Source organism: Mirounga angustirostris, unplaced genomic scaffold (genome assembly GCF_029215605.1).
Source record: "Mirounga angustirostris isolate CCGP_5_RB_7025 unplaced genomic scaffold, mMirAng1.0.hap1 SCAF_5, whole genome shotgun sequence".
Classification (NCBI taxonomy): domain Eukaryota; kingdom Metazoa; phylum Chordata; class Mammalia; order Carnivora; family Phocidae; genus Mirounga; species Mirounga angustirostris.
This window is the reverse complement of record NW_026991713.1, coordinates 163,791,225-163,814,699: the sequence shown is the minus strand read 5'-3', so window position 1 is coordinate 163,814,699 and position 23,475 is coordinate 163,791,225. Positions and strand designations below refer to the sequence as shown.

Below are 23,475 nucleotides of genomic sequence, written 5' to 3'. Positions count from 1 at the left end.
GACGGAGCGGGTGCAGTGACCTCATTCCTACTGCATGACATCAGTCCTCCCCTCTTGCTGGATTTCCCAGGATGCCAAAAGCCCAGCAGCAGCTGTGGTTCTGGGAAGGGAAGGGAGGCCGACCTTGGCCCAGCTCCAGCTGACCTTGGTGGGGGATTTCTGGATGACCATTCCAGCCTAATAGGTGGCCCAGAGCAATGGTGGTTGAGTCTGTACGTCTACCCACCCCAAACCTCAGGCCACCCATTTCCCCCTCTCTTCACTCAACCCATCCTCTGTCCTTAAACCCCCATCCCCCACCTACTCTTCCCCAAAGATACTGACCAAGCACTTTTGTACAATAAAGTTTAATCACAATTATAAAAATGTGGCGTTGGGTTTGCGCTATTAACATATGTACAATCCAGCCCAACAGGAAGGGCCCACCCCCCACCATCCTGGCCTGACGGAACAGGAGCTTCCAGACGCCAGGGTGGGAGGGTGACCCACAGGGTCTGGCAGGAACAGAAGATGAGGCAGGGTTCCAGGCACGGAGTCCCTAGGACTGGGGGCACAGGGCCCCCCCCAGGGGGAGAACATGGCCACTGCCCCTAGAGACCCCTAAACTGGGGAGGGGTGCACGCAGGGCACAAAGGGGAAGTCCCCATTAACACAAAGCAAAGGGGCTAGCAGCCCCCCAAGAACAGGATCTGTACAGGCCGGCACCCCAGGTTTCCACAGGAAACAGCTGCTGGCAGCTACAAAACATTTACAGCTTCTTCTCCGCAAAGAAAAAAAGTTAGGGGGTGGGTGGGCAGGGGCGACGGGGCAGGCAGACGTTGCCTCAAGGAACTGAGGCTCCCTCACTGGGCTCGGGGCAGGTGAGGCCTGCGGAGCCCCAAGGGGAATAAATAGGGGCGCGGGCACCCGTCCTGCCCCTCAGTTGAGGGAGCCTCGGCAGCTCTCGGTGCCGCACAGACACGGGATCTTGTTGTCCTCCAGCGGGAACTTGTAGTCGTACGTGATCTCCTCATCCACACCGATGGGCTGCTTGGAGTAAATCACAATCTTCTTCTGGGACTCGATGGTGATCACCTTGGCATAGCAGTTGGGCTGCACAGGGGAGGGCAGTGTGAGCCGTGGCCCCTGCCCCGGGATCCCCGCCCCCCACCCCCGGCCGGGACCCCCCCACCCCACGCACCGTGCAGCAGTGGTTGATGAACCTCGCCAGGTTGCCGCACTTGGTAGCATCGATGATGGTGTCGTGGTCCACCCGGAACAGGTAGCTGCTGCCGATGCCCTCCTGCACGTAGCGCTTCTCCCGCATGTCGGCCACCATCTGGTAGAACGGGGCGCCGCCACGGTCAGCTGCCAGCCAGACCAGGCCTGACCCCACCAGCCCCCATGAAGGGGCCCCGGACAGTCCCCAGCTACCACCCTGGGAGCCACATCGACCTGTCCTGGACCTGCAGAGCTCTTCCTCTGGCTCCCACCAACCCAAGGTGCTGTCTGCTTCCGGGAGCCCTGTCTCTTAGGGTCCCCCCCCCGGCCCTGCCCCGGATACCTTTGGCTGCCATTCTGAGTCTCCCAAAGGGCACCTCGGGGAAGTCTGCAGGGGTCAGTGGGCAGGAGCCCCTGCCTGGCCCAAAGTGGGCAGGCCAGTTCCCGAGATGACAAGGCCATTTCAGAGGCTGAACCCTACTCATCTCTTCTCCTAGGACCCTCTCTCTTCCAAACAGGCACCCACAGGCTGCCACTCGGCGCCATAAGGGCCCACAGTCCTGTGCGAGGAGTGACTCCTATTTCCCAGAAAATGGGACGCTCAACCCTCTGCTCTCTCTCCTTGGGTGATCTCACTCTCTTCCACGGCTTCAGCTGCCAGATAAGTGCTAGGGACTCCTCCCCAACTTCCATCTCCAGCCAAAATCCACCTCGGTGGAGCTGCTGGGCGTCATCCTCTAGATGTCCCCGGGGCCTGGCAATGGCACGCGTCCCCGACTGGAACTCCATTCGACCACACAGCTGCTGCTCCTCCTCACTGCCCACCTCGCTGGCAGCCCGAGCTACGTCCAGCTGCTCCGAGCAGTGCTGAGAAATGGCCTCGCCTCCCCCCGGGCCCCGCTCACTGGAGCCAGCTCGTTGCCCGTTGCTGCCAGCTGCCTTGGACCCACAGGCTCCTCTGTTACCTCAGCTGCCACTAGGCTGCCACTGCCTAGTCCGGGCCACCTGGGCCTCTATGGGATCCCTGTGACAGTGCCCCCGCCGGTCGTGGCCTCCGGCTGTCCCCTCACGCTACAAAGCCCGTTACCACTGGGCGCTTGGCCACAGCCTCCCTCCCCCTACAGCCGGCCCCAGCTCACCACCACGGCTCCTAAGCTCCGCGGAATCTGGCCTCCACCGGCCTCTCTAACCTTCACTGCGGCCGCCGGCCCTGGTTTCTCCAACTAGCCATACTGACCTCCTTGCCCTCCTCAGACTATCCTGTCTCTGGGCCTTTGCACACGCTGTCTGGCAACTGGAGCACCCCTCCCCTCATCTGAGTCTGGGAGTTCGTCGTCATCCTTCAGCTCCTGGCTTCCACATCACCGTGCGCCCACCGCTGCGGCCTCCCCGAACTTCCCCTTCCCGACCGACCAAATGCCATCGTTCGGTGCAGTTCCTTGTGCAGCGGCTGTCTTCCCCCACTGAACTAGGAGGCCCTTAAAGCGAGAAAGAGCACTGGTCTTGCTTCTTCCTGATCATTCCCATCTAGCTTAGGAGTACCCATTACTAACTGTTGATAGAAGGAAGGAAACACAAAGAGGCAGGTTTCACCAACTACATCTTGGAACCGGGAGGTCACGTGGGGCTTTACCCAGAGATGAGGTGGTTCTCATGCCAGTGTCCCGTGCGGCCATCTGACCGGGGGCTGGGTACAGGGCCTCACCTGGCGGATGTTCTGACCCACGTATTCGATGACCATCTCGTCGGCTGCAATGGGCTCCATGGCAAACAGACCCCACTCGTGGATCCGGCTGCGGCCGAACCGGAGCTTCTTCTTCCGGAACTAGAGGGCAGAAGGCAAACGGTGCTGCTCGGTGCCTCCCTCAACCTAACCCCTTGCCTTGGCCGCCCTCCTCCGAGGGGAGGAGTGAGCTTTTGGCCCCGTGCCTCCACGCCCCCCCCCAGGCGACGTCGTGATGCCGCCCTCCCTCCGAGCCGCTCTTCCCCCCCCCCGAGTCCCGGCTCCTCACCTTGAGCTGGTTCAGCTTCAGCAGATCACTGTCCATGATGGCAGAGGTGCCAATGGCGCTCAGCAGCCGCCGCTGCTCAGACCGGCGCTCCGAAAGCACACGGTTAGTCCCCTGGGAGAAGCAGGACGGGGGTCGGGGGGGGGAGGGGAGGTGAGTGAAAGGAGAAACCACGGGAAGAGATGCCAGGGGGCCAGGTACCAGGGCAGAGCCTTACCTGAGTGTCCGCTCCTTCCAGCTGCCGGGCCGAAACAGGGCACACATCCAGGTACCTGTCCTTTTCCTTCTTGCTGATGGGGTAATAGCCTTCACTGCGGGCTGAACCTGTCTGGTGCTCACGGGGCCCGTCCTGGGGCCGCCGCTTGCGTTTTGGAGTGCTCAGGTTGGTGAGTGCAGCGTGTTAAGGAAGAAAATGGGTTCCTCACTGGCCAGATCCCCGGGGCCCTCTCCCCTCTATCCCCCCAGTCCCAGCCCAAGGAAGGGGTGACTGACCTTAGCTGGAGGTCCCAAGCATTATTTAGTGTGAGAAGGACAGAAAGATGGAGAGAAGGAAGTCTCAGACCTCACCTTTTCTGCCAGAAAACTCTGGGAGGCAGAGAAGGGGCAAGAGGCAGAAAGAAAAGAATGGCCTGGAGACCAGGTGAGAAATACCCAGGCTGGCCGTGGCAGAGAGCAGCGGACAGGGAGATAAACCCAGAGGCTAGCTGCAACCTGAGGGGGCTCCTGCCCCCACCACTGAGGCCTGCCCTCCGGTCCAGAGCAGGCCGGCCGCGAGGGCCCAGGATATTGGTGTGATGCACCCAGTGGGTGTCGTTAAGCCAGTCAGCCCCGCTTGTCTGCTGCAACAGCCGCTCGTACGTGAGCCGCAGGTAGCCCATGTCCTCCAAGTCCAGGCCCGAGTTCCAAATGTCATACAAGATGGTCATCTGCTCAAACTCACTGCGGGGCTCGAAGGTGGGGGGCGGAGGGGGCGGAGGGGGCGGGGGGGGCCGCCTGTGCCGGGCATGGGAGCGGAGGCTTCGCCTCCGCACGGCGCCCCCCCCGTCACTGCTGCTGCTGCCACTGCTCTCCGAGGACTCGGACTCCTCCTCCTCCTCCTCCTCCTCCTCCCGCTCCTCCTGCGGCGGCTGCCGCTGCGGCTGCGGCTGCTTCGGCTCCTCTGCCTCGGCCACCACCACCTCGGGGGCCTCCAGGACCTCATCCGCTGGGGAGCTGAAGAGGGCGGCGGGGGCAGGAACCGGCTCCAGGGGCCGAGGGGCCGGTGTGGAAGGCGGCGGCTTGACGGCCAAGGCGTAGTTGTGCTCCAGGAGGATGTGGCTGAGCAGGGGGCCCGCGCGCTCGGCCTCGTCCAACGTCTCTGTGGCCTCCGAGTCATCGCGACGGGCTGGGGTCAGGGCCAGGTCGGCCAGCACCGCCAGGTCCACTTCTGTCCCTGGCTCAGCTTCCTCCTCCTCAGCAGAGCGGCCGCGGCCCCCAGGCCGGCTGCGACCTCCTCGGGACACCTCCTCAGGCCAACTCTTAACCAGAGACGCATGGTCCAGGGGCAGGTTTCGAATGGTCCGCTCCACGGCCCGGGGGGCTTTGCGGGCAACGGGGCCAGGAGACTTGATCTGCGGAGGGGCAGCTGGGGGCGGCTCTGGTGCCGGCACCTCCTCCAGGGCAGAGAAGGAGACAGTTTTCCGGCGTTTCTTGGGTGGGGGCAGGAGGGGGATAGGAGAGGAGGGGCGCTCATCGGGCCGGGGGGCGGGGGCCGCAGGCCCCACCGGCGGCTCGGCGGGCGGCTGGGGCACACTGGGAGGCGGCTCCTCAGTGGAACCTGGGGAAGGAAGCACATAGGGAGAAGCAGAGGGTCAGCAACTCGGGCCAGCCATCCTCAGAGGGGATTCCGTGCGGGCGGGGCACCGGCCAGCCTCGCCGGGGAGGCCGCACGCAGGCTGCCGGCTCTCCTCCGCTTCGGGCAGTCACTTGTCCTGGCTCGGCCGACAGAGCTGCCTCACGCCCGCCAGGTCCTCGGCACCGTGGGCTCCCTTGGCAGGAGGAGATTCTGCACCTGCTTGTTCACACAGTCGACAAACATTCACGGAGCACCAACTCCCGTGTCAGGCACGGGGTAAACAAGTCGAGCAAACGCTTTCAAAACCCTCAACAGAGCTTACAGTCCAATGGGGACAATGACAGGAAACAAATGTACAGCCCAAACTGCGCAGAGTCGAGATGGGGGCTCTAGAGAAACCAACGCTTAGGCTCAGGCCTTTTTACCAAGACTGGCAGTGACTGAACTATGTCCAAAGACTAGGCACCCAGGCCAAGACTATTTCTGCCGGCCGCACTGCATGATGGGGATGCAATTAACCCTCTCTGAATTAAAGTATGTTATTTCAACTACAATGTTCTCTGTTTAGTGATGTGAAAAAGATATAATGTAAGCAGCTGAATCTTTGTATTAAAACACTGCATAAAATCTGTTTCCTTCCCACCACCTGCCAAGTAGCAGGAGGGTTTGCCAAAGTGGGGAGGGTTCAGGAAGACTCCCCTAAAGAAGCTGAGGGTGAAGTTGAGATCCCAAGGACGGGCAGATAGCCTGCAGAGGGGACACACCGTCTTGAGCAGGTGGTGTGATCTCTCTCCAGTCCACCAGACAGGAAGCACATCCTCCCTGTTGGGATCCCCAAGTCTGTTGCTGAGTGTGGGGGTCTGAATACAGCTCAAGACGTACACTGACTTGTCCCTGGGGCAGACCCTGTCCTGCGGACTGACCCTCTCCGCTCCTAGGTTTCAGCCACCAGAACAGGCATGGGCTTTCAGACCTGCCTCTCCCTTCTTGCCTACTGGGAAAGCTCACATGCGGCTTTTAGCCCCAGCTCAACGCCATCTTTGTGAAGGCTACCCCAACTTCTCAAGACGCTGGTAGTAACTTCCTCTCAGAACCAGAAGGCCGGTGGTTCTCAAGTGCCAGGCTTCAGGGCGGCAGCAGACTGGTAACTAGTATTTTGCACCAAGCACCAATCCAAGACTTTGACGTATGTTAACTACTCATTTCTTTTTCTTTTTTTTTTTTTAAGATTTTTATTTATTTGAGAGAGAATGAGAGACAGAGAGCACAAGAGGGAAGAGGGTCAGAGGAAGAAGCAGGCTCCCTGCCGAGCAGGAAGCCCGATGCGGGACTCGATCCAGGGACTCCAGGATCATGACCTGAGCCGAAGGCAGTCGCTTAACTACTCATTTCGTTCCCCACAACCACCCCGTGAAGTGGGTACTATTATTAAACCCAGCTTACCAATAAGGAAACTGAGGCAGAGGGAGGTTGTTAACTGGCCCAAGGTCACACAGCTCACAAATGCCAGAATAAGATCTGCACCTCAGGAGGCCAGGGTTGAACTTCGAGCTCTCTTCAACTGCCCCATGCTGCTCTGGGCATCCCGCAGTGGGACTCGGTGGTTTGACGTCTGGCTCTAGCACTCCCAGAACTAAAGGGCAGCCAGCTCCAGGCCAACCTGTGTCCATGACCTTAACAGCCATTCACCAGCCAGGCACCCCGAGCAAGGCCCTCCGCCTGCTGTCTCCCGAGGCTCTGGAGAGCAGCCGGAGTCTCAGCCAGCAGTGAGCCACACTCTGAAGCTAGTGAGGCGCCGGGTGCTCGTCCCAGGCCCTCCAGTTTCTCCAAGTCTCCTTCTCTCTGCTGTTCTGGGGCAGCCCTGCCTTTGACCCATCATCCCAACCGAGCCACTGTGCCCTCTGGAAGCCTGGCTCTTGAGGAGAACGAATTCCCCTCCTGGCTCAGCTTCTTCACACAGACTTCTCTTTCGCTTCCTGTTCTCAAAGAAACCTGGCCATGCTTTTCCTTTAGGGAGACAACTTTTGGGATAGCTGCCCAGTCTATACAACTCCCAAAAGCCAAGGTTTCTACAACATGACCTGCCCCACTCCCTGCCCCCAGCCAACATTAACTGATAACCTGACCCAAGCCAGGCCAACCAGAAACTTCCCTGAGAATAAGGATCTAAGATAGGAGTGGGTTTCTCCGTAGGAGTGGAGAGAAGCAGGGAAGCCCATCTGCAGGAGAGGAATGAATCAGACCAGAAGACAGAAGAAAGGCAAATCCCAAAGGTGTCCAGGTCCCATCTTTGGGTTTCACCAGACAAGTCCTCTCTTGCCTTCGGGCCACATACTCTCTATCCAGTTGCATCCTTGGAACTCGAACATCCCCATTGTTCTCTAAAAGCCAAGGGACCTGCCTTAACCTTCTTTCCCTCTCCCAACTCTGCCATCTACTTCCAGGACTGTTCACCCCATTCTTCCCTCTCCAGTGCCTTCCTTCACTCATTCTCAGCTAGCCTTCCCCACTCACACACATGACCTTGGTAACCCCCAGATGGCCCCACCCAGGACCTTAACCCTCTGATGCCCTGCCCTCTGATCACAATTCCTCAGCTCCTTTCAGTTCACGCCACTGTACCTGTTCCATTTCCCACCTTCAGGCTCCCCCTAGCCTGTCACCCTCCTCCTAAATGAGCCACTCTCATTCCTGTGCCTGCCCCCTGTGCCCGCCAGCAGGGCCCCCACTCTGTCTTCCCCTTTCACAGCACTTTCCACAGCCTTCAGCCACCGCTGCCACCCTGGAGACCCCCAACCCTAACTTTGCCCAACCACCTGCATTTTCTCCTCCTTCACCCGACTCCCAGTCTCAGCAGGACATCTGGGTCGCGAGCCCTGTCCATTTTCATCCTCACTCCTCACTCTCCTTCCCCAAGGCTCCTCCTCTACCCATCCCTTTGTGCTCAGAAAATGCCCTTCCTTCCTACTACAGAGTGAAACAGGGCGTCCTTGGGCATGAAAGCCCACATCTCTCTGCCTCCCCAATTATGGGTGTACGTGCGTCAGGCCTAGAGGTCACCCGCCCACCCCCAGGTAGGCCACCCTGACAGGTGCTGCGCTCTCTCCTGGCCCGTCTACCTGCCTCGAATCTACATGCTTGTTTCACCTTTTTAGTTTTTGAAAAACTAACCCTCCACCAACCCTGCATTCTCTTTCATCTCTCTGATCCCAGCTGGGTGACCTCAAGCATCTCTCTAAGCCTCAAATTCCTCATCTGGAAAGCGGGAGTAACAGGGATGGTGTGCGGCCTGCATGAGGAAACAATCAGCAGTGTGCTAAGCCAAGAGCCTGGCCCACAGGAAGCACTCAAAAAACGTTACCTAGTATCACTCATCACGGCCTTTAGACTCTTCTTCAGAGGAGTAGTCTACCCTTCCACAAGACTGGTTATCTCTGTCACCTGCCCTCACTCCTTTAACACCCCGTAAGTTGGCTCCAGTCTGACCCACTCTACTGAAAACGATAAGGTCACCAGTGACCCCCTAACTGCCAAATCCAACAGAAGCTCTTCCTATCTTAACAACCTCTCTTTCGGCCTGCTCCTACACAACCACTCCATCCTTTGGAAAACCAAGCTGCCACATTTCCTTCCCATCTGACCTTCAGATCTAGTGATCCAACTGCCTGTTGGATGTTTCTTTTTTTTTTTTTTTTTTTTTCTTTCTTTTTCTTTTATTCATTTGGGACAGAGAGATACAGAGAGAGAGAGAGCATGAGCAGGGGGAGGGGCAGAAGGAGAAGCAGATTCCCCGCTGGGCAGGGAGCCCGATATGGGACTCGATCCCAGGATCCTGGGATCATGACCTGAGCCGAAGGCAGAGGCTTAACCATCTGAGCCACCCAGGCGCCCCTGTTGGATGTTTCTTACCTGGAGGTCCCAAAGGCATACCAGAGTCAACCCCAAGGAAGCATATCAGCTTTCTTCCTAATGCCGGTCCTCCTCATCTTCCCTTTCCTGGGAAGTCGTTTAACCAAGTGGTTCATCTCCTCAATTTCTCTCAAATCCTCATCCCCACCTCTACTGTACACCTCACTGTAACCAGCCCTGCTTTGGTTCATGCCCTTCACTTACCTGCATCTCTTCAAACCCTCACATGGGTCACCCTACCTCCTTCCTGACCCCTTCCAAATCCCCCCCTTCCTACCAGGATGATCCTTCTGGAGAAATGCAAAACGGACCATGCCCCACTCTTTCTACCTGCCCTGAGAGTGATGCCCTCTGATCACCAGCTCTCCTGCTACTGATGGGCTTATTAGGAAAGGCCGGGAGAGGCGTCTCAGGATTAATGAGAGCCTCGACTCCTCTTGAGAGGCCTGCACCAGAGCAGAGTGCAACAGCGCTGGGAGGTCTTTATGCAGTTACTGTTCATCTCAGACCACAGATTCTCAGTACCATTTGAGAGAGGTGTCTGGAGGGCCACATGCATTTACGAAGCCTATCTTGAAAACTGACTTACTGATGCCATGCTAAGAACACCCTACTCCGAGTTACCGCCATTGCTCGCCTCACTTACTAACCGCAACAGCCTCCTAGCCTCCCGACACATACTCTGGCCCCTCTCCAAGTTCTCTCTGCACTGCATCTTTTTAAAACACAAATAAGATCACGTCACTCCTCTGATGGCATTCCACTGCCCTCAAGATAAAGACCAAATTCCTAATGAGGCCGAGTCCTCTTGTACGGCCCCGTCCTTGCTCACCTCTCCAGTTCCAGCCATTCCAGCTTCCCCTCGCTCCCCACCATCCGGAAGGCCTGTTTTATGTCTCCAACATGCTGTTTCCTCTGCCCTCAGGGACTTTGCACATTCTAATCAAGCCCAGCTGCCTGCTCTGCCTTGATTTCAGCCCAAGGATGCTTCAGCAGAAAAGACCAGCAAAGACATCCCCACAGATGTGCTCAGGTTCTCAGAGAACCCTGTTCTTCTCTCTTATGGGGCTTATCAGTTTGCCATCAGATTTGAGAGATTTTCTGAGGTATTTATTACTCAACTAAACGGTCTTTCCCTATAGACCATAAGCTTCAGGAGGGTGAGAACAGGGCCTATCGTGCCTACCACTGTACCCCATACACCTGCCGTAAGTACAGATGACCCTAGAACGACACAGGTTTGAACTGTGCAGGGCCACTCACACACACACTTTTTCTGAGAAATACGGTTGAGTATCATAAACATATCTTCCTTATGATTTTGAGGGTTTTTTCCCCTCTAGCTTACTCTTTTGTAAGAACATAGCACACAATACGTATAACATACAGAAAACATGTTAACCGACTACTTATGTCATCAGTAAGGCTTCTGGTCAACAGTAGACTATTAATAGTTAAGCTTTTGGGGAGTCAAAAGTTACAGGTGGATTTTCAACTGCACAGGGGGATGGCGCCCCTAACCCCGCATGTTCAGGGGTCAACTGTACTCAGTAAATAAATATCCCCTGCCTGAATGAACAGCGTACGTACTATAAAGTAACAGTCAAACGTACAAATCCACAAGGAACTTGGAAAGAGACCGTTCTGGGACGGGCAGGGTGCGGGAGCGGTGAAAGAGACCACTGCTGTCCTTGGTAGCCACATGCCTGCTCTGGCTCTGCGAGCCGCCCCTGGCAGCACAGTCTGAACGTGGCCATAAATGTCTCCAAGGGAGGACTGACAGGAGATGGTGACTTCTGTCCAGTTTGTATGCTTTCAAACAAAGCCACGTACTAGTACATCATTCACAAACGTGGACCCCACTGTTCTCACAAGGACAGATGCAAACATAAAGACCAAATCACCGGCTCGGCACCACCTACCTGCAGGTCTTGCTGGAGACTTTTCCTGTTCAGGGAGAGGCGTGGCTGGGGAGCCCGCAACCGGCTCTGGCTCGGGCTCTTCCACGGGTGCTGGCGGGGGCGCGGGGACATCTCGGGGGGGAGGTGATGCTGGGGGTACGGCTGCTGGCTGCTCCTCTTCCTCTTCCTCTTCTGAGGAGGACTCAGATGATGAGGAGGATGATGAGGACGAGGAGGAGGAAGATGAAGAAGATGAGGAGCTGGATGAGCTGCTGCTCTCGGAGTCCGACGTGCTATCATTTTCACCATCTGAGTCAGCATACAGAGAACATTTGGAGGACGAATCGCTTTCCCCGTCCTCGCCTGGAAATCCAGAAGGGGCAATCAGGCGAGGTGGGAACACCCCTTACTTGGCCAAGCCCTGGGTCTATTCACTGACTCACTACTATGGATAGGTTAGACTCTGTGCCAGGTGCTGGGAAGTGCAACCCTCAAGGAGTTGGATAAGTACACTGTTTGCTCACAGTGAGACCAGCTTCAGTATGGAAGACCAGGGGAGCAAGGCAAAGGGAAGTCCTGGTTTCTGCCGAAGATCCAATCAGGGGAGGGATCCCTGTGAGGGAGATGCTCAAGTCGAGAAGGACAAGTAGAAATGCACTAGGAAGACACAAGGGCTAAACAGGGGTGTCAGAGGTGAAGGGAGATGGGGAGACCAGAGACCGCTAAGCGGTCTGCTTTAACTACCAAAGCTTTTCCCAAGGTGGGTCTTAGAGAAGCTGCTGGGGTGAGACTCATAAAAAGGAGTCCAGGGTAAAATGAGCTTTAAAAGTGTTATATGCACGGGGCGCCTGGGTGGCTCAGTTGGTTAAGCGACAGCCTTCAGCTCAGGCCTGGGATGGAGCCCCACATCGGGCTCCCTGCTCCTCGGAGAACCTGCTTCTCCCTATCCCTCTGCCTGCAGCTCCCCCTGCTTGTGCTGTCAAATAAAATCTTAAAAAAAAAAAAGGTGTTATATGCTCTATGCCTCTGGGAAATGGCAATATGTTTGGAAGGACTTTATAAGAAATTAAGAATTTTGAAGTGTCTGAGGAACACAAGTGAATGAATTTATTTTTAATTTTTTTTAAGATTTTATTTATTTATTTGACACAAGTGGATGAATTTAGAATAGATGGTGGTGGTGGCCTGAGATGGGTCTGGAGGATGGCAAGATGGAGCTCAACAGATAAATTGGAGCTAGGTTATAAATGGCCCAAAGTATTGGGCTGAGGAGTCATCTTCTAGAAAATAGGGAGCTAGAAATAGACTTTACGGAGGGAAGTAACAGTGTCAGGTGTGTGCTGGAGGGAAGAAAATTCCATCTGCAGATTGGAAAATGGACTGAATAGAGGAGGAAGGATGGAACCAAAGACAGGGAAATCAGTCAACACAGCTGCAAAAGACTCTAAGTGAGAACGACAGGCCAGCAGGAACAAAGAAGGCAACAAATCCCAGAAACGCTGAGGCAGTGAAACGGACAGAAAGCGGTGACCAAGTGGATGTGTGGCAGTCTCCCCACTTAGAGCAGGTGACCCCACCCTCTGCCTTCCTGAAAAGACAGCCTCTCAGATCATCATTCTTCCCATCTGGCCTCTGCTGAAATGGCACCTCTCAGAGGTGCTCCTTCTCCAAGATATCTAGAACAGCCCATCTTTCCCCAGCTCCCCCATCCGTTACTCTCCACCCCAGTAACCTAGTTTTTCTTCTTTAAACTATGAATCTGTCTTCCAAGGTGCTATCTGTTCATTTGTCAAGTCTCCTCCTCCCCTCCAATCGATCCCAAGTTCCATAAAAGATGTGTCCCCAATACCTAGAACAGTGCCTGGTACCGAGTAGGAGCTCAACAGCTAGCACTGAACAAATGAAGGAGAAGCAAGACTAAACCATGTGCCCTAGACTCAATGGATGTGGATGGACAAACAGGTGTCCAACTGAAGAGCGGAGTTGTGTCTGGGCATGGCAGCCGGGGGAGAGGAGATGAGGGGGCGCACGGCTCAGCAGCCGGGCCTTCAAAGACGAGCAGTGCTCAAAGGCAGAAAGGCACAGTCTGGTAGTACCAGGGGGCAGCAGGAGAACTCAGACCCCTCATCCTGAGGGACTGAGAAAATAAGTTAGTTCTGCTGGGTTGTCATCAGGCGAGAGCCATGTGTCAGCACAGCAGGTAAGAAGAAGGGAGCGGTCTGGGTGTCAGAGTTACTGTTTACAATGGGCCAAGGGTTCCAACAGATGGGGCTGAAAGACAGTTGCTTTGGGGAAGAGCAAAGGAGGCCAAAACATCCAGCACGAAGTTTCTGTGGATTCAGGGAAGGGCTAGACAGGCAGCGGAACCCCTTCTTCCCCAAGCCAGAACTCGGCTGTCCTGTCTGTAACTTACCATCTGACGCCTCGGTCTCCTTCTTTGCAGTGTCCATGGCTTCCTCACGTTCTTCATCTTCTTCATCTTCCTCATCCTCCTCCTCCTCCTTAAAGAAAAGGACAAATAGGGACTAATAAGAAAAGGACAGTTGTCCTCCAGGAGGCCACTGCTACATGGGCTCCAGGCCAGAGAGGCGGTGGCTACAGGGATGGGAAATCTTGGCAGGGAGCGGGCGCCAATGGCCCCTCACCTTCTCTGAGGAGGACTCCTGGGATGCCTCCTCCCCCTCACTGTCCAGAGCAAAGGACTTGCGGTGCTTGCCCTGGGTCTTGCTTCGCTCTTCGTCTCGCTTTGGGGGCTTGGTACCCGCACGTCCAGGCTCTCCGCCCTCCTTGTCCCGCTCAGGGTCTAGGCGCAGTTGAGTGGCAGTTAGAGGGCAATTTACCATCATTAGGAACAGTTCCCGTCCCCTGGTCTGAAAAGAGCTTTGCACACACCCCTGATCTTCCTGACGGTCCGACCAGACAGACCTCATTTTACAGACAAGAAGCTGAAGCTCAACAGAGAAATACAAAAACCCCAAAGCTACCTAGCATTTTCTATAGTTTAACCACACCGCACCCGCTTCACCTTTTGTCCTTTTTGGGGTCGGGTGGAAGAGGGAACGGACTTGTTACGCCTGCCCCAAGAAAATAGCACTAAGCCAATGGGTCTCCAGGGAAGCCAATCGGACTCAGTAAGGAAGTTGCCTAGCCACGTAAGCCATCAACCCACAGCTCAGACCTAGGCAAACTGGAAAGAAGGTTGGAGAAGAGCTTAAGCATTAGATGGGAAACCAAGGTAAGCGACCTGTTTAACCTTGAAACCCTAGGATTCTAGATATTAAAGTTACCATTTCTATTTTACGGGGGAACTATGAAACACAGGAAGCTTCAACCAGCACGCCAGAGTAAGAACCACAACCAAGACCCAGGAATGACCCTATCTTAAGCTTCTCACATCTCTCCGCACTGCTTTAACTCTGTAGCAAAACCGCTACCTGGCCACTTGCCCTCAGGCACCTTCCCTCTTTCTCACTGCTTCCTGCATTCCTATTAGAAGCTAGTATCCTTTCCCCTTTCTGCTCCCACCTGACCTCCCACTCACCATCTTCATCTTCCTCAGCTGGAGTGGAAGGACGGGGCCTCTTTTCCTCACTGGCCTCTGAAATTTCTGAAGGCTCTTTTCGCTTCACCTGGGGCGTGGGAAGAGATGGGGCCTGTTTTGAACTCACACACTCACCGATCCCAAGCACCCCTACCTACCCCACGGAAGGGAGGTCCCCAGCCCACCCTCACCTCCCTCTGAGGAAACATCAGTTCTGGGTACCTTGAAAGAAGGCAGCCGCAGGGCCCCTCGCAGCCCTGACCCAAAGGCGAAGGCCTCGATGCCCGTGGTCCCCCCACTCTTGGCCCAGTCTACGAGGGACAGCAGGCCCGGCTCTTTGAGTTTTGTCTTCTCTTTATCCTCCTCCTTGGCTTGCTGTTTGGCTGCGTTCTGGAATGGCTGCAGGCAGTAGGGGGACTGAGCCCCAGAACCCAGGCGCTCCCTCCTGCCTCCTGCCTGAGAACTACTCCCAGGTCCCAGGAATACAGAAATGCATCTACTCACTCCTCTATTTGACACAGATCTATGCCACACCCCCCTGCACCAGCCCCGTACAGGCATTTTCTCCAAAGTCTGCTCGTTTAGTCCACCCACCTTACAAAAAGCAGCTACTATCATTCCCATTCTACAAACAGAAACGTTGAAGATCAAAACTCAGAGAGATTTAAGGGCCTCACATAAGCCAGAAGTCTTTCTCCAACGGAGCCCCAAGGTTTCCCCAGTCCCAGGCACTGCCCCTCACCTTGGCCTTCTCTTCTTTGCTCTCCCACCACTGGTCAAAGGCTCCAAAGGCCACATTCTCCACCATCTTGCGGTTGAGGTCTCGCTGCATGATGCTCTTCATCTCTTGGACGAGGGTGGCCAACACCCGTCCCACGGTGCCTGCTGATGGTAGGGCCTTGCCCTCTGCCAGCTCTGCCTCCTCCCTGGGAGGTAGCCGGGCCTCTTCTCCCGAGATTGAAGAGGAGGGCAGGGGCTCGGCTGCCATGGGCAAAGGCAGGTGGTAGGCCTCCCGGGAGTAGGCCCCTCGGCCTTCTTGCCCTTGTGTGTACAGAGCATAGGGTAAGCCATAGGCTGCCTCTTGCGGGGGTGGGAATGGGAGGAAGGCCTCCCCAAAGGCTCCACCGGGGGGACCAGCTGAGGCAGCAGTCAATCCCTTGCCCTGCCGCAGCTGGTGAAGCCGAGTTAACATCTGGGTCTGCATCTGGAAGGACATGGGCATCCCTCCCCACTGAGCCCCAAGTCGATCCATGAGCTCTAGGGAGTTCACAAAGTCATAAATGTGGGGGGGTGGCGGAGGAGGTGGGGGGTACTCAGGGGGTGGTGGCCCATCAGGGCGCGGTGGAAGGAGGTAGGCAGGCTGGTGGGGAGGATAACCAAGGGGCAGGGAAGCCAAGTAGGGAGGGGGAGGAGGGGGCGGAGGAGGAGGGGGTGGAGGCTGCTGGGGGGGTGTTGGGGCTGGAGGGGGTGAGCCGCCCCTGTCATCGTCGGAGATCTCCATGTCCTCTCCAGAAGAGCATGGAGAAGCCTGTAGGGGTGCAGAGAAGGGTCACAGAAAGCTTCTGCCTATTTCCTGGTCTCTTCCTCAAATCCGTTCTCTTGCCTGATTCCCTTCCCTCCCCCGCCGGGCCCAACCCTGCCTCCCAGATCCCAGGCACCTCTGCTGGCTGACCCCCAACCTCACCTGGTTCTGTCCGTTGGCCTTGGGAGACTCCCGGGTAGCCCCTGGTTCCCCACTCCCTGTAGGTGCCACATCCTCAAAATTAGCTGGGGCTGGAGGGGGCGTGCAGGGTCCATGACCTGACCCAGAAGGCACCTCGCTCCCTGCGTCTCTAGACCCAGGGCCTGTGGTGCTGTTCTCTTCCTCCTCCTCCGTGTCAGAGGCCAGGAACGAAAACTTGGAGCGCTGCTCCTTCAGCAACATCTCAATGCGGGAATCCAGGCTGCTATGTTGAGCGAAGGGCACACTCTCGTTGGTGGTCTCTGGGGCCGGAGAGCCGGAGCGGGCAGGTGAAGCTGGGCGGGGGGAGGTCCGAGCTTCTTCTCTCTCAGGGCTGGGCCCCCCCCCACCCCCGCCTCCACCCGGTTCTGGAGGCTCCGGGGGTGGAGCTTCTGAGGCAGGAGGCCGGTAGTCCTGGTCAGCAGGCCGGCTGGGCTCAGGGGGCAAGTAGGAGGTGTAGGAAGGCGGGAAGCGCTCAGCTGCATTTTCAGCAAAAGATGCCCCAGGGGGCTCCTCCCGAGTCGCCCGGCGGGGAGGGTAGGAAGCATGGCGTTGGTAGCGGTTCCAGCTCTCATAATACGCTGGGTAGTTAGAGTCAGTCCCACGAAAATGAGAGGAGGAGGATGAAGAGGAGGACGAAGAGGACGAGGACAACGAGGACGAGGAGGAGGAGGACGAGGAGGACGAGGACGAGGCAGTGGCTACAGTCGTGGCGGAGACAGCAGTGGAGGTGGTCGTGGGGGCTGAAGATGCGGAGAAATGGCGGCGGGAGAAGGAATCCTGGTAGCTGTTCTCCGAGCGCCGGGGCTTGAAGGAGGTTGAAGTGGTGCTGGAGAGAGAGTGCAGGAGTTAGCTGGGTTCAGCTCTGTAGGACCGAACCCTAGTGTCCTGGTTCTCAGGACCCAAAGCCCCTTGAGTCAACGCCCCCAAAGGAAGATCTAAACACTGTTGGGTTTCTAGCTAGACAGTGAGTTCCCTGAGGACAGGGATTTGTTGGCTGAATCCACAGAGAAACCAGGACAAATGACTCCCAACTCCCCTTTTAGAGAGACTTCAGGTTTCTTCTTCCTAGTGGCAACTCCCAGAATCTGGGGGTCCCAGAGGGTGTTCACTCTGCACCTGCTGGAGTAGGCAGAGTCCTGAGAGTAGGGGGTGCTGCCCCGAGATGTGTAAGGGGTTCCTTGGGAGGACTGAGGGGTGAATTGGCCAAAGGAAGATGGGGTGTCTTGTCGGCTGCTGGAGAAGCTTGTGTCCTGGGAGCAAGGGGTTCCATTGCCAGGTGTGCCCACACCAGCGGTGCCTGCCGGGTAGGCAGCCGTGTCAGAGGAGGAGCGGCGGCGGGATTCAGTCTGGAGGGCAAAAGTAGAGCAGGGAGAAAAGAAGAGATCAAGTACCATGTGACAGCTTGCCCTTCCCCAAACCACGAACCTCAGTCCCCTGTCTTTTGAAAGCATCTCAGCATCTTTTCTTGGCTCTTGCTATCCTTAACAGGAAAGTCCAGAACCTCCCAAATGCTGTTCCTGGCACCCAAGCACTGTGCCCAGGTGGCGAGGGCCACGGCAACCATGAGCTACTTACTGCCTCAGCAGCTGCACCAGAGCCCTGGAACTTCTCACTCAGGGCCTTGCCCCCCGTGGGCACTGTCTGAGGGGTGTAGGAGCCGTTGACTATCAGTTCATAGTACTTCATTCGCTGTTGTCCTGGAGGGAGGAAGATGGGAACCATCAGAGTCAGACAGAAAAAACTCCTCCTTCCTGATTTGTTTTTCCCACTTCTTTCTCAGACCTCAAGTTTCCTACAATTTCTTGGAGTCCTGAATTCAGGGATTTCAGTTACCTTACCTCTATCTTTGGGACCTTCTATCTCATCTCTACCTAACGATATTACAAACGACGGGCCGAATGGCACTTTGCAGCTTATAAATAAACGCCTCTACTTATATTACTAAGTTGGATGATCACCAGGAGAGAGAAGCATCAGTACCCCTATTTTATAAGCTCAAAGAAAATTGACCTGCACAAAGTCACAAAGTTGGTCAGTGGCAGACTGGAATTCAAACCCAGGTCGTCTGATGCTAGATCCCACCATGCTCTTCATCCTACAAACTAAAGGTTGCAAAATGGCAGCCTGAGGGCTAAATCCAGGCCACAGGTCTATTTGCCCTACAAAATCACTTAAAAAAATTTGGGGGAGGGGGTTGCAGCATTTAAAACCCTGAGATTTACACAAAAACCTAGATTTTTGACTTAATAACAAAACATTACTTGGCAACATTAGTCCTCATTCTCACTTGCAAACTGGCTAATACCAACTAACAGCTGCCTCCTTTCGATGGCACAGTACTCTACAGTCCGACCCCCCCCCCACCACAAGTCCCTCGCTCCTCCCTACTGCCTCTTAACACAGAACCCCAGGCTGCTTCACTCATCTGTACAGGTCCCAAATTCTTGATCCAAAATTTCAAAACCCCAAGAAACCCCAGACCAAGCATTTTTTGGAATTTGATCTCAAAATCTGATCTGAGCTGAGGCGATTTACTAGTTCTTACTGATCATACCTAGCATGACCCTTCCTACATTCTTACAAATACAGTCAAGTGCTAGACTATAAGACGCTACCCAACCTTGCCAAAGATCACACAGACAGAAAACACATAAAAGCCATAATTCCTCTGTAAAGTTCTAATTTCAGAAACACATCTGGCCCCAAGAGTTTCAGCTGAGGAATCATGAACCTGACCATGCGCCTGGCCCCAAACAGGCATTTGCACGTGCAGTCTCTGCTGGAGCTCAACCTTAGGCAGCAGGCAAGAGAGCCCTCACCTTTGATGTCGAGCTGGGCATGGATGATGTTGCCCATGACGGAGGTAAGGTGGAGGTTTTTGACTGTTTCCTTGGCTCCCCGAGTGCTAGTGAAGAGCACGCGGGCCAGGCCCAGGTGCTTGCGAGTACGGGGGTGAAGAAGGATCTCTACCTCTTCCACCTCACCGTACTTTCGGCACATATCCTTCAGGAAGGTCTCCCGCACATTGTCATTCAGCCTCGCGAAAGTCACTTCCTTCAGTGGGATCTGTCCAATATAGAACTCATCGAGCTGTGGAGAGGACAGGAGTCTTGAGTCTGGGGTCTCAATACTGACCACGGTGCCTTTGCCCTTTGGGAAACTTGGTCGAGAGAAGACCAGGAAACACAAGCAAAGAAACGGGGGAAAGGGCCCCAACAAGTGCAACGTGAGACCGACCCCTCTCTGCTCTGAGTTCTTCTCATCACCAAATAACGCAAGAACCAAGAAAAGAAACGTACAACTGACAAATAAACATACGCAGAAAAAACTAATTATAGAGAATAACTCACTAGTTTAGCTTTTACCACGGACTGGGCACTAGGAATACAAAGATGAAAAAAAAAAAGATTCCTGTTCAGAAAAGCAGATCAGACAGACACACAGTCACAACAGGACACAAATGTCAGCATAAGTATAGACAGGGTGTCTGGGAGCCCAGCGAAGGAGTGGAGGCAGGGAAGAATTCATAAAGATGGTGTCATTCCTGTTTGGCTTTTTGGGTAGCTAGAGTTCACTGGATGACAAGGACTTGTAGGACACAGAACTATAAAATAACTTGGCATTTTCTAGGAGCTGCAAAACGTACGGTAGAGTGGAACACATGTGTGGCAGGAGATGAGGCTTGGCCAGATCAATAATCATATGTGCCAATGCACAAAACATGGGACTTGGCAATGAAAGTAATGTAAGAGTAAAATAAAAAAGACAAATGGCAGGGTGGAACATGAAATGGGAAATGAGAACAGAGGCATATAACATATAAGAGTATGCATTAAAAAAACAGCAACGGAAAAAGGAAAATTAAGATTAAAAAGAAAATGGGTTTAGGAAAAAGAGTCAGCAGGACTTGGTAACAGATTATGTAATACAGGAGAGGACAATCAAAAGATGACTCCCAGGTTTCCAGTTTGTGCAGCTGAATAGATGGTTTTACCATTCATCAGTAAAAGGGAAATGGAAGGGAAAGTGGGATTAAGGAGTAAAGATAACTTGTTTTCGATCTCTTGAGTCTGCTATGTCTGTGGGGCCTCCAGATGAAGCTGTCCCTCAATCAGGGCATACAAGTCTGGAGTTCAAGAGACTGATTTTGGCTGGAAACAGAAATTTGGAAGTCACCAATGTTTCAGCTACAGTCAAAATTATGCGTATGGAAAAGACTGTCTCGAGAGAATATACAAAGTGAAAAAAAAATGGACTGAGAGTACCTTACAAATGATTTATTTAAAAAGGAAGGAAAATAAAGAATTAGTGAAGGAAACCGAGAACCTTCAGTTTTCGAGGGCCAGTCCAAGGCCTGATGAATATCCTGCCTAGACAGGGAAATAGGAATCTTCTGAAGAAACAAGATGCAGGATCAAGTGACCAAACGAGGGGTAAGGAGCAGAGGACTCCCAAGGATGGAGTCCCTGGCCTTGTCACTCCCCTTAATTGTTGAGAAACTGGGGTACCACACCAGGGCACTGTAATGCTGTGCATTTTCTAGGAGTACGCAGTGACGGGTACAGCAACTAAACATACCTTTACTTCACTCTTCAAGAAGTCAGCACCCCTGCTTGGAACACCTCACCTATACCTTTCTAGAAAATAAACACAACTCTTCTCCAGAACAACTAAGTTTCACAGCCTCAGAGATTATAAGATCTGGTTATGATCCCTTCATAGAAAAGCCCCTTCCCCCTTTCATTAGCTTATCTTGAGACAGTTTAACAGGATGGATCCTCCACACACACACCCCCCCACAAGGCCCACCACACCCAGAGTCTAGCAGATACATACCTTAAACTTAGGGACTGGGAGGGAAAAGTCTCTGTTTTTGGACCTGACGTGGCAACGGGGATCTTGGAGGTCTTCCACTGGTATATACTTCGAGTCCTAGGAAGGAAAGCAGGAACAGAAAGACAGCTCAAGGTGAAAAAGCCGTGCTGCTGAGCTTGAGGAAGCACATTTGGAGGCCCACAGGCAAAAGAGCAGGGTTCTGGTTGTCCACTTTGAAGAAGGCAGGCTATGGGTATGGGAGTTCAGGGTGCTCAACAGAGGTAACAGAGACGAATGGGGCCCAGAGTTCCCTAGCTGGCAAGGCCTGGGGGCACTCACGTTGACACTGAAGTGGACGCCATCGTAGCGGTACACCTTTTGAGAAGGCCTGCGCAAGGCAGGGTCTAAGGCAGGATCCACGATGAGCTTGTAGTTCCGCCACTGGAAGCTCGGGGCTTTCTGCCCATCTCCCCCACCTTCCTGATCCATCTTTGCTCATTTACACTGTTGGGAAAGAGAAATACGCAAGGGGGTTCAGGACTTAGGCCTGACTCCCTTGCTGCCCCTCACTGACTAGCCCAGACTTCAGGTCCTCTCATCACCCCAGTTTCCACACCTCACCATGACCCGTGACTCCCCCAGATTTTCCCCCAAGTACCCTCTTTCACCACAACACCCCATTCTCTCTCCACCTCCCAACTCTCCCCTCAGGCCCCCAGGCCCATCTCGCGCCCCCTTACCTTCCCGCTCTGCCTAGCGCGCGCCCCACTTGGCCTCAGAGCAAGACCCCTCCCCCGCCCCCTGGCAGGCCCCGCCCCCTCCCGCCTCCTCACCGGCCAGCGGCCCGGGCCAAGCCCGGCTCTCGCTCCCACACACCCGCTCGCGTCCCCGCGCCCCGATCCTCTGGCCAAGAGGTGGCACCTCTTCGGGGCGTTGGAAACACCGCGAGACCGAGCCCGAGACCCGGCTTCGGCCCCGAATCCGGGCGGGGGGGCGGTGGGGGGAACGCGCGCCGCTGCCCTCTCCTCCCGCCCCGGCGCGATCTGCCCCCCCATCTCCGCGCACGCGCGGCGAGGCCTCACTCACCCGCTCGTGGCGAGCGGCTCCCCCTCCCCCCACCCCGCGCGGCACCTCAGCAGCGCGAGGCGGCGGCGGCGGCGGCGGCAGCGCGAGACCCGGCCCCGCAGCGGTGGCGGCGGCGGCGCCCCCCCACCACCACCTCCCCGGCGCGCGCACCAAACACCACCGCCACCTGCGCGAGGCCCAGCGGGCACAGCGTCTACATTCGCACTTTCGCCACGGGTGCCGCCAGGAGATCCACGGGGCCGAGGAGAGCGGCTTCGCCTCGGCCGGCGCCCTTTAAGGCTCGAAAGGTGCGGCCCAGGGAGCCTGGAGATTGGCCGCATTCCCCGGAGAGTGGGCTTCACCACGACTATCCAGCTGCTTTGGCCTGGGGTCCTTGACGAATCGGCGGCGACGGAAGCAGCGACTAATCCCTGAGGAAAAAGGGGGCGGGGCGGAGGGGAGGAGGCCAGCCAGAGCTGGGGAGATTTGAGTGGCGCGTTGAACAGACGCAGATTCGTCAGGCGGGCGGGGCGAATCGGTGGATGGGATGCGCGCTCCTCTCTTCTTTCCTGCCTCTTCCTCGCGCGGCCAAAGACCTAAAAGGCTGCAGATTCGCCACAGGTCCTGGCCTCACTGTCGCCTCCCTTCACCCGCCTTGCTGGAGTCAAGAAAATAATGCCTGGTTCGCCAAGCCCTGTTGGCAGAGTTGGCCACTTTTTTGGATCTTTCTTAGTAGCGCAGCTTAGGGGATGCCCAATCCCGACCCTGGGGAAATGGCTACGGCCCAAAGCTGCTCTCGGAGTATTATAAGAATTTTCGGCCGAGTATAGAGACGCCCAAGTAATTCTGAGGAGGAGCCGGTCTGGCGAATCTGCGGACCCTCCTGTGGGCGGGGCCAAGGCGCGGCGCGCAGAGGGCGTGGCCAGGGCGTGTAAAGCCGGGCGTCGCGGGGGCGCTTCCTGTAGGACCCACCGAAACCGTGCGGGCTGGGAGGGGCGCCCAGGAGGTGGAAAAATACAACCAACAGTGGTGACTCAGGCCGTTTGCCTGGCGTCGCACATAATGCGGGGAAGGTTTTCCTGTCGCCATCCCCCTTGGGCCTCTAGCTGTTTAAGATGCCCATTTGACAGACTGGGAGACTGAGGCCTGCAGAAGGTGCCGCATTTTACCTATACTCGACCCACCATTCGTGATTCAATCGAAGGCTACCTCAAAATAATGTTATAAGACTTGTGGGGCCTACAGGCCCTAGAACAGGTCTTGTGAAAAATAAACTAGTACGTACTGGAGCTGGGATGGTCGATTCTTCAAGCATCATGGTCCCAGTGCCCACCGTTTTCAGCCGGGGGGGGGGGGGGCTAAGCTTACGTGGTCCCGCCGCTCGAGGGCAGCACCGGCCCAGGCGCTGAGGTCACCGAGGCTGGGCATCCTTTTCTTTCGCTGGGACGCAGGGCATCTTGGTTTCTGGGTAATGGCAC

The 23,475-nt window shown here is 55.5% G+C and overlaps 1 protein-coding gene across 7 annotated transcripts; it reads right to left on the bottom strand.

Annotated features, from left to right (window-relative positions):
• Positions 1-326: 326 nt before the first annotated feature.
• Positions 327-23,328, bottom strand: SETD1A (SET domain containing 1A, histone lysine methyltransferase). 7 transcript variants are annotated; one of them, XM_064592992.1, is made up of 19 exons: positions 22,185-23,316; positions 21,272-21,436; positions 20,954-21,049; positions 18,937-19,207; positions 17,693-17,814; positions 17,234-17,463; positions 16,079-16,943; positions 15,137-15,922; positions 14,617-14,793; positions 14,395-14,482; positions 13,499-13,656; positions 13,267-13,354; positions 10,875-11,162; positions 3,997-5,025; positions 3,427-3,599; positions 3,213-3,323; positions 2,906-3,025; positions 1,181-1,318; positions 327-1,092 (listed from the first exon to the last, which is right to left on the bottom strand). In XM_064592992.1, exons 2-19 carry the CDS (start codon positions 21,419-21,421, stop codon positions 919-921), a joined length of 5,064 nt encoding a protein of 1,687 aa, XP_064449062.1. In that variant the 5' UTR covers positions 21,422-21,436; positions 22,185-23,316; the 3' UTR covers positions 327-918. The 7 variants fall into 7 exon arrangements, 6 of the variants coding, with proteins under 6 accessions (XP_064449062.1, XP_064449061.1, XP_064449060.1 ...); XM_064592991.1 differs by having other exon boundaries at positions 10,875-11,216; positions 22,169-23,315; XM_064592990.1 differs by having other exon boundaries at positions 10,875-11,216; positions 22,185-23,315.
• Positions 23,329-23,475: the final 147 nt, after the last annotated feature.

Excerpts from the sequence above, each read along its gene's own strand:
- SETD1A (XM_064592991.1), bottom strand. The coding sequence starts at position 21,421 with ATGGATCAGGAAGGTGGGGGAGATGGGCAGAAAGCCCCGAGCTTCCAG. Across the intron at positions 13,355-13,498 it reads AGGAGTCCTCCTCAGAGAAG|GAGGAGGAGGAGGATGAGGA; the intron begins GTGAGGGGCCAT and ends CTTTTCTTTAAG. Across the intron at positions 3,600-3,996 it reads CCACTGGGTGCATCACACCA|TCACCAACCTGAGCACTCCA; the intron begins ATATCCTGGGCC and ends AACACGCTGCAC.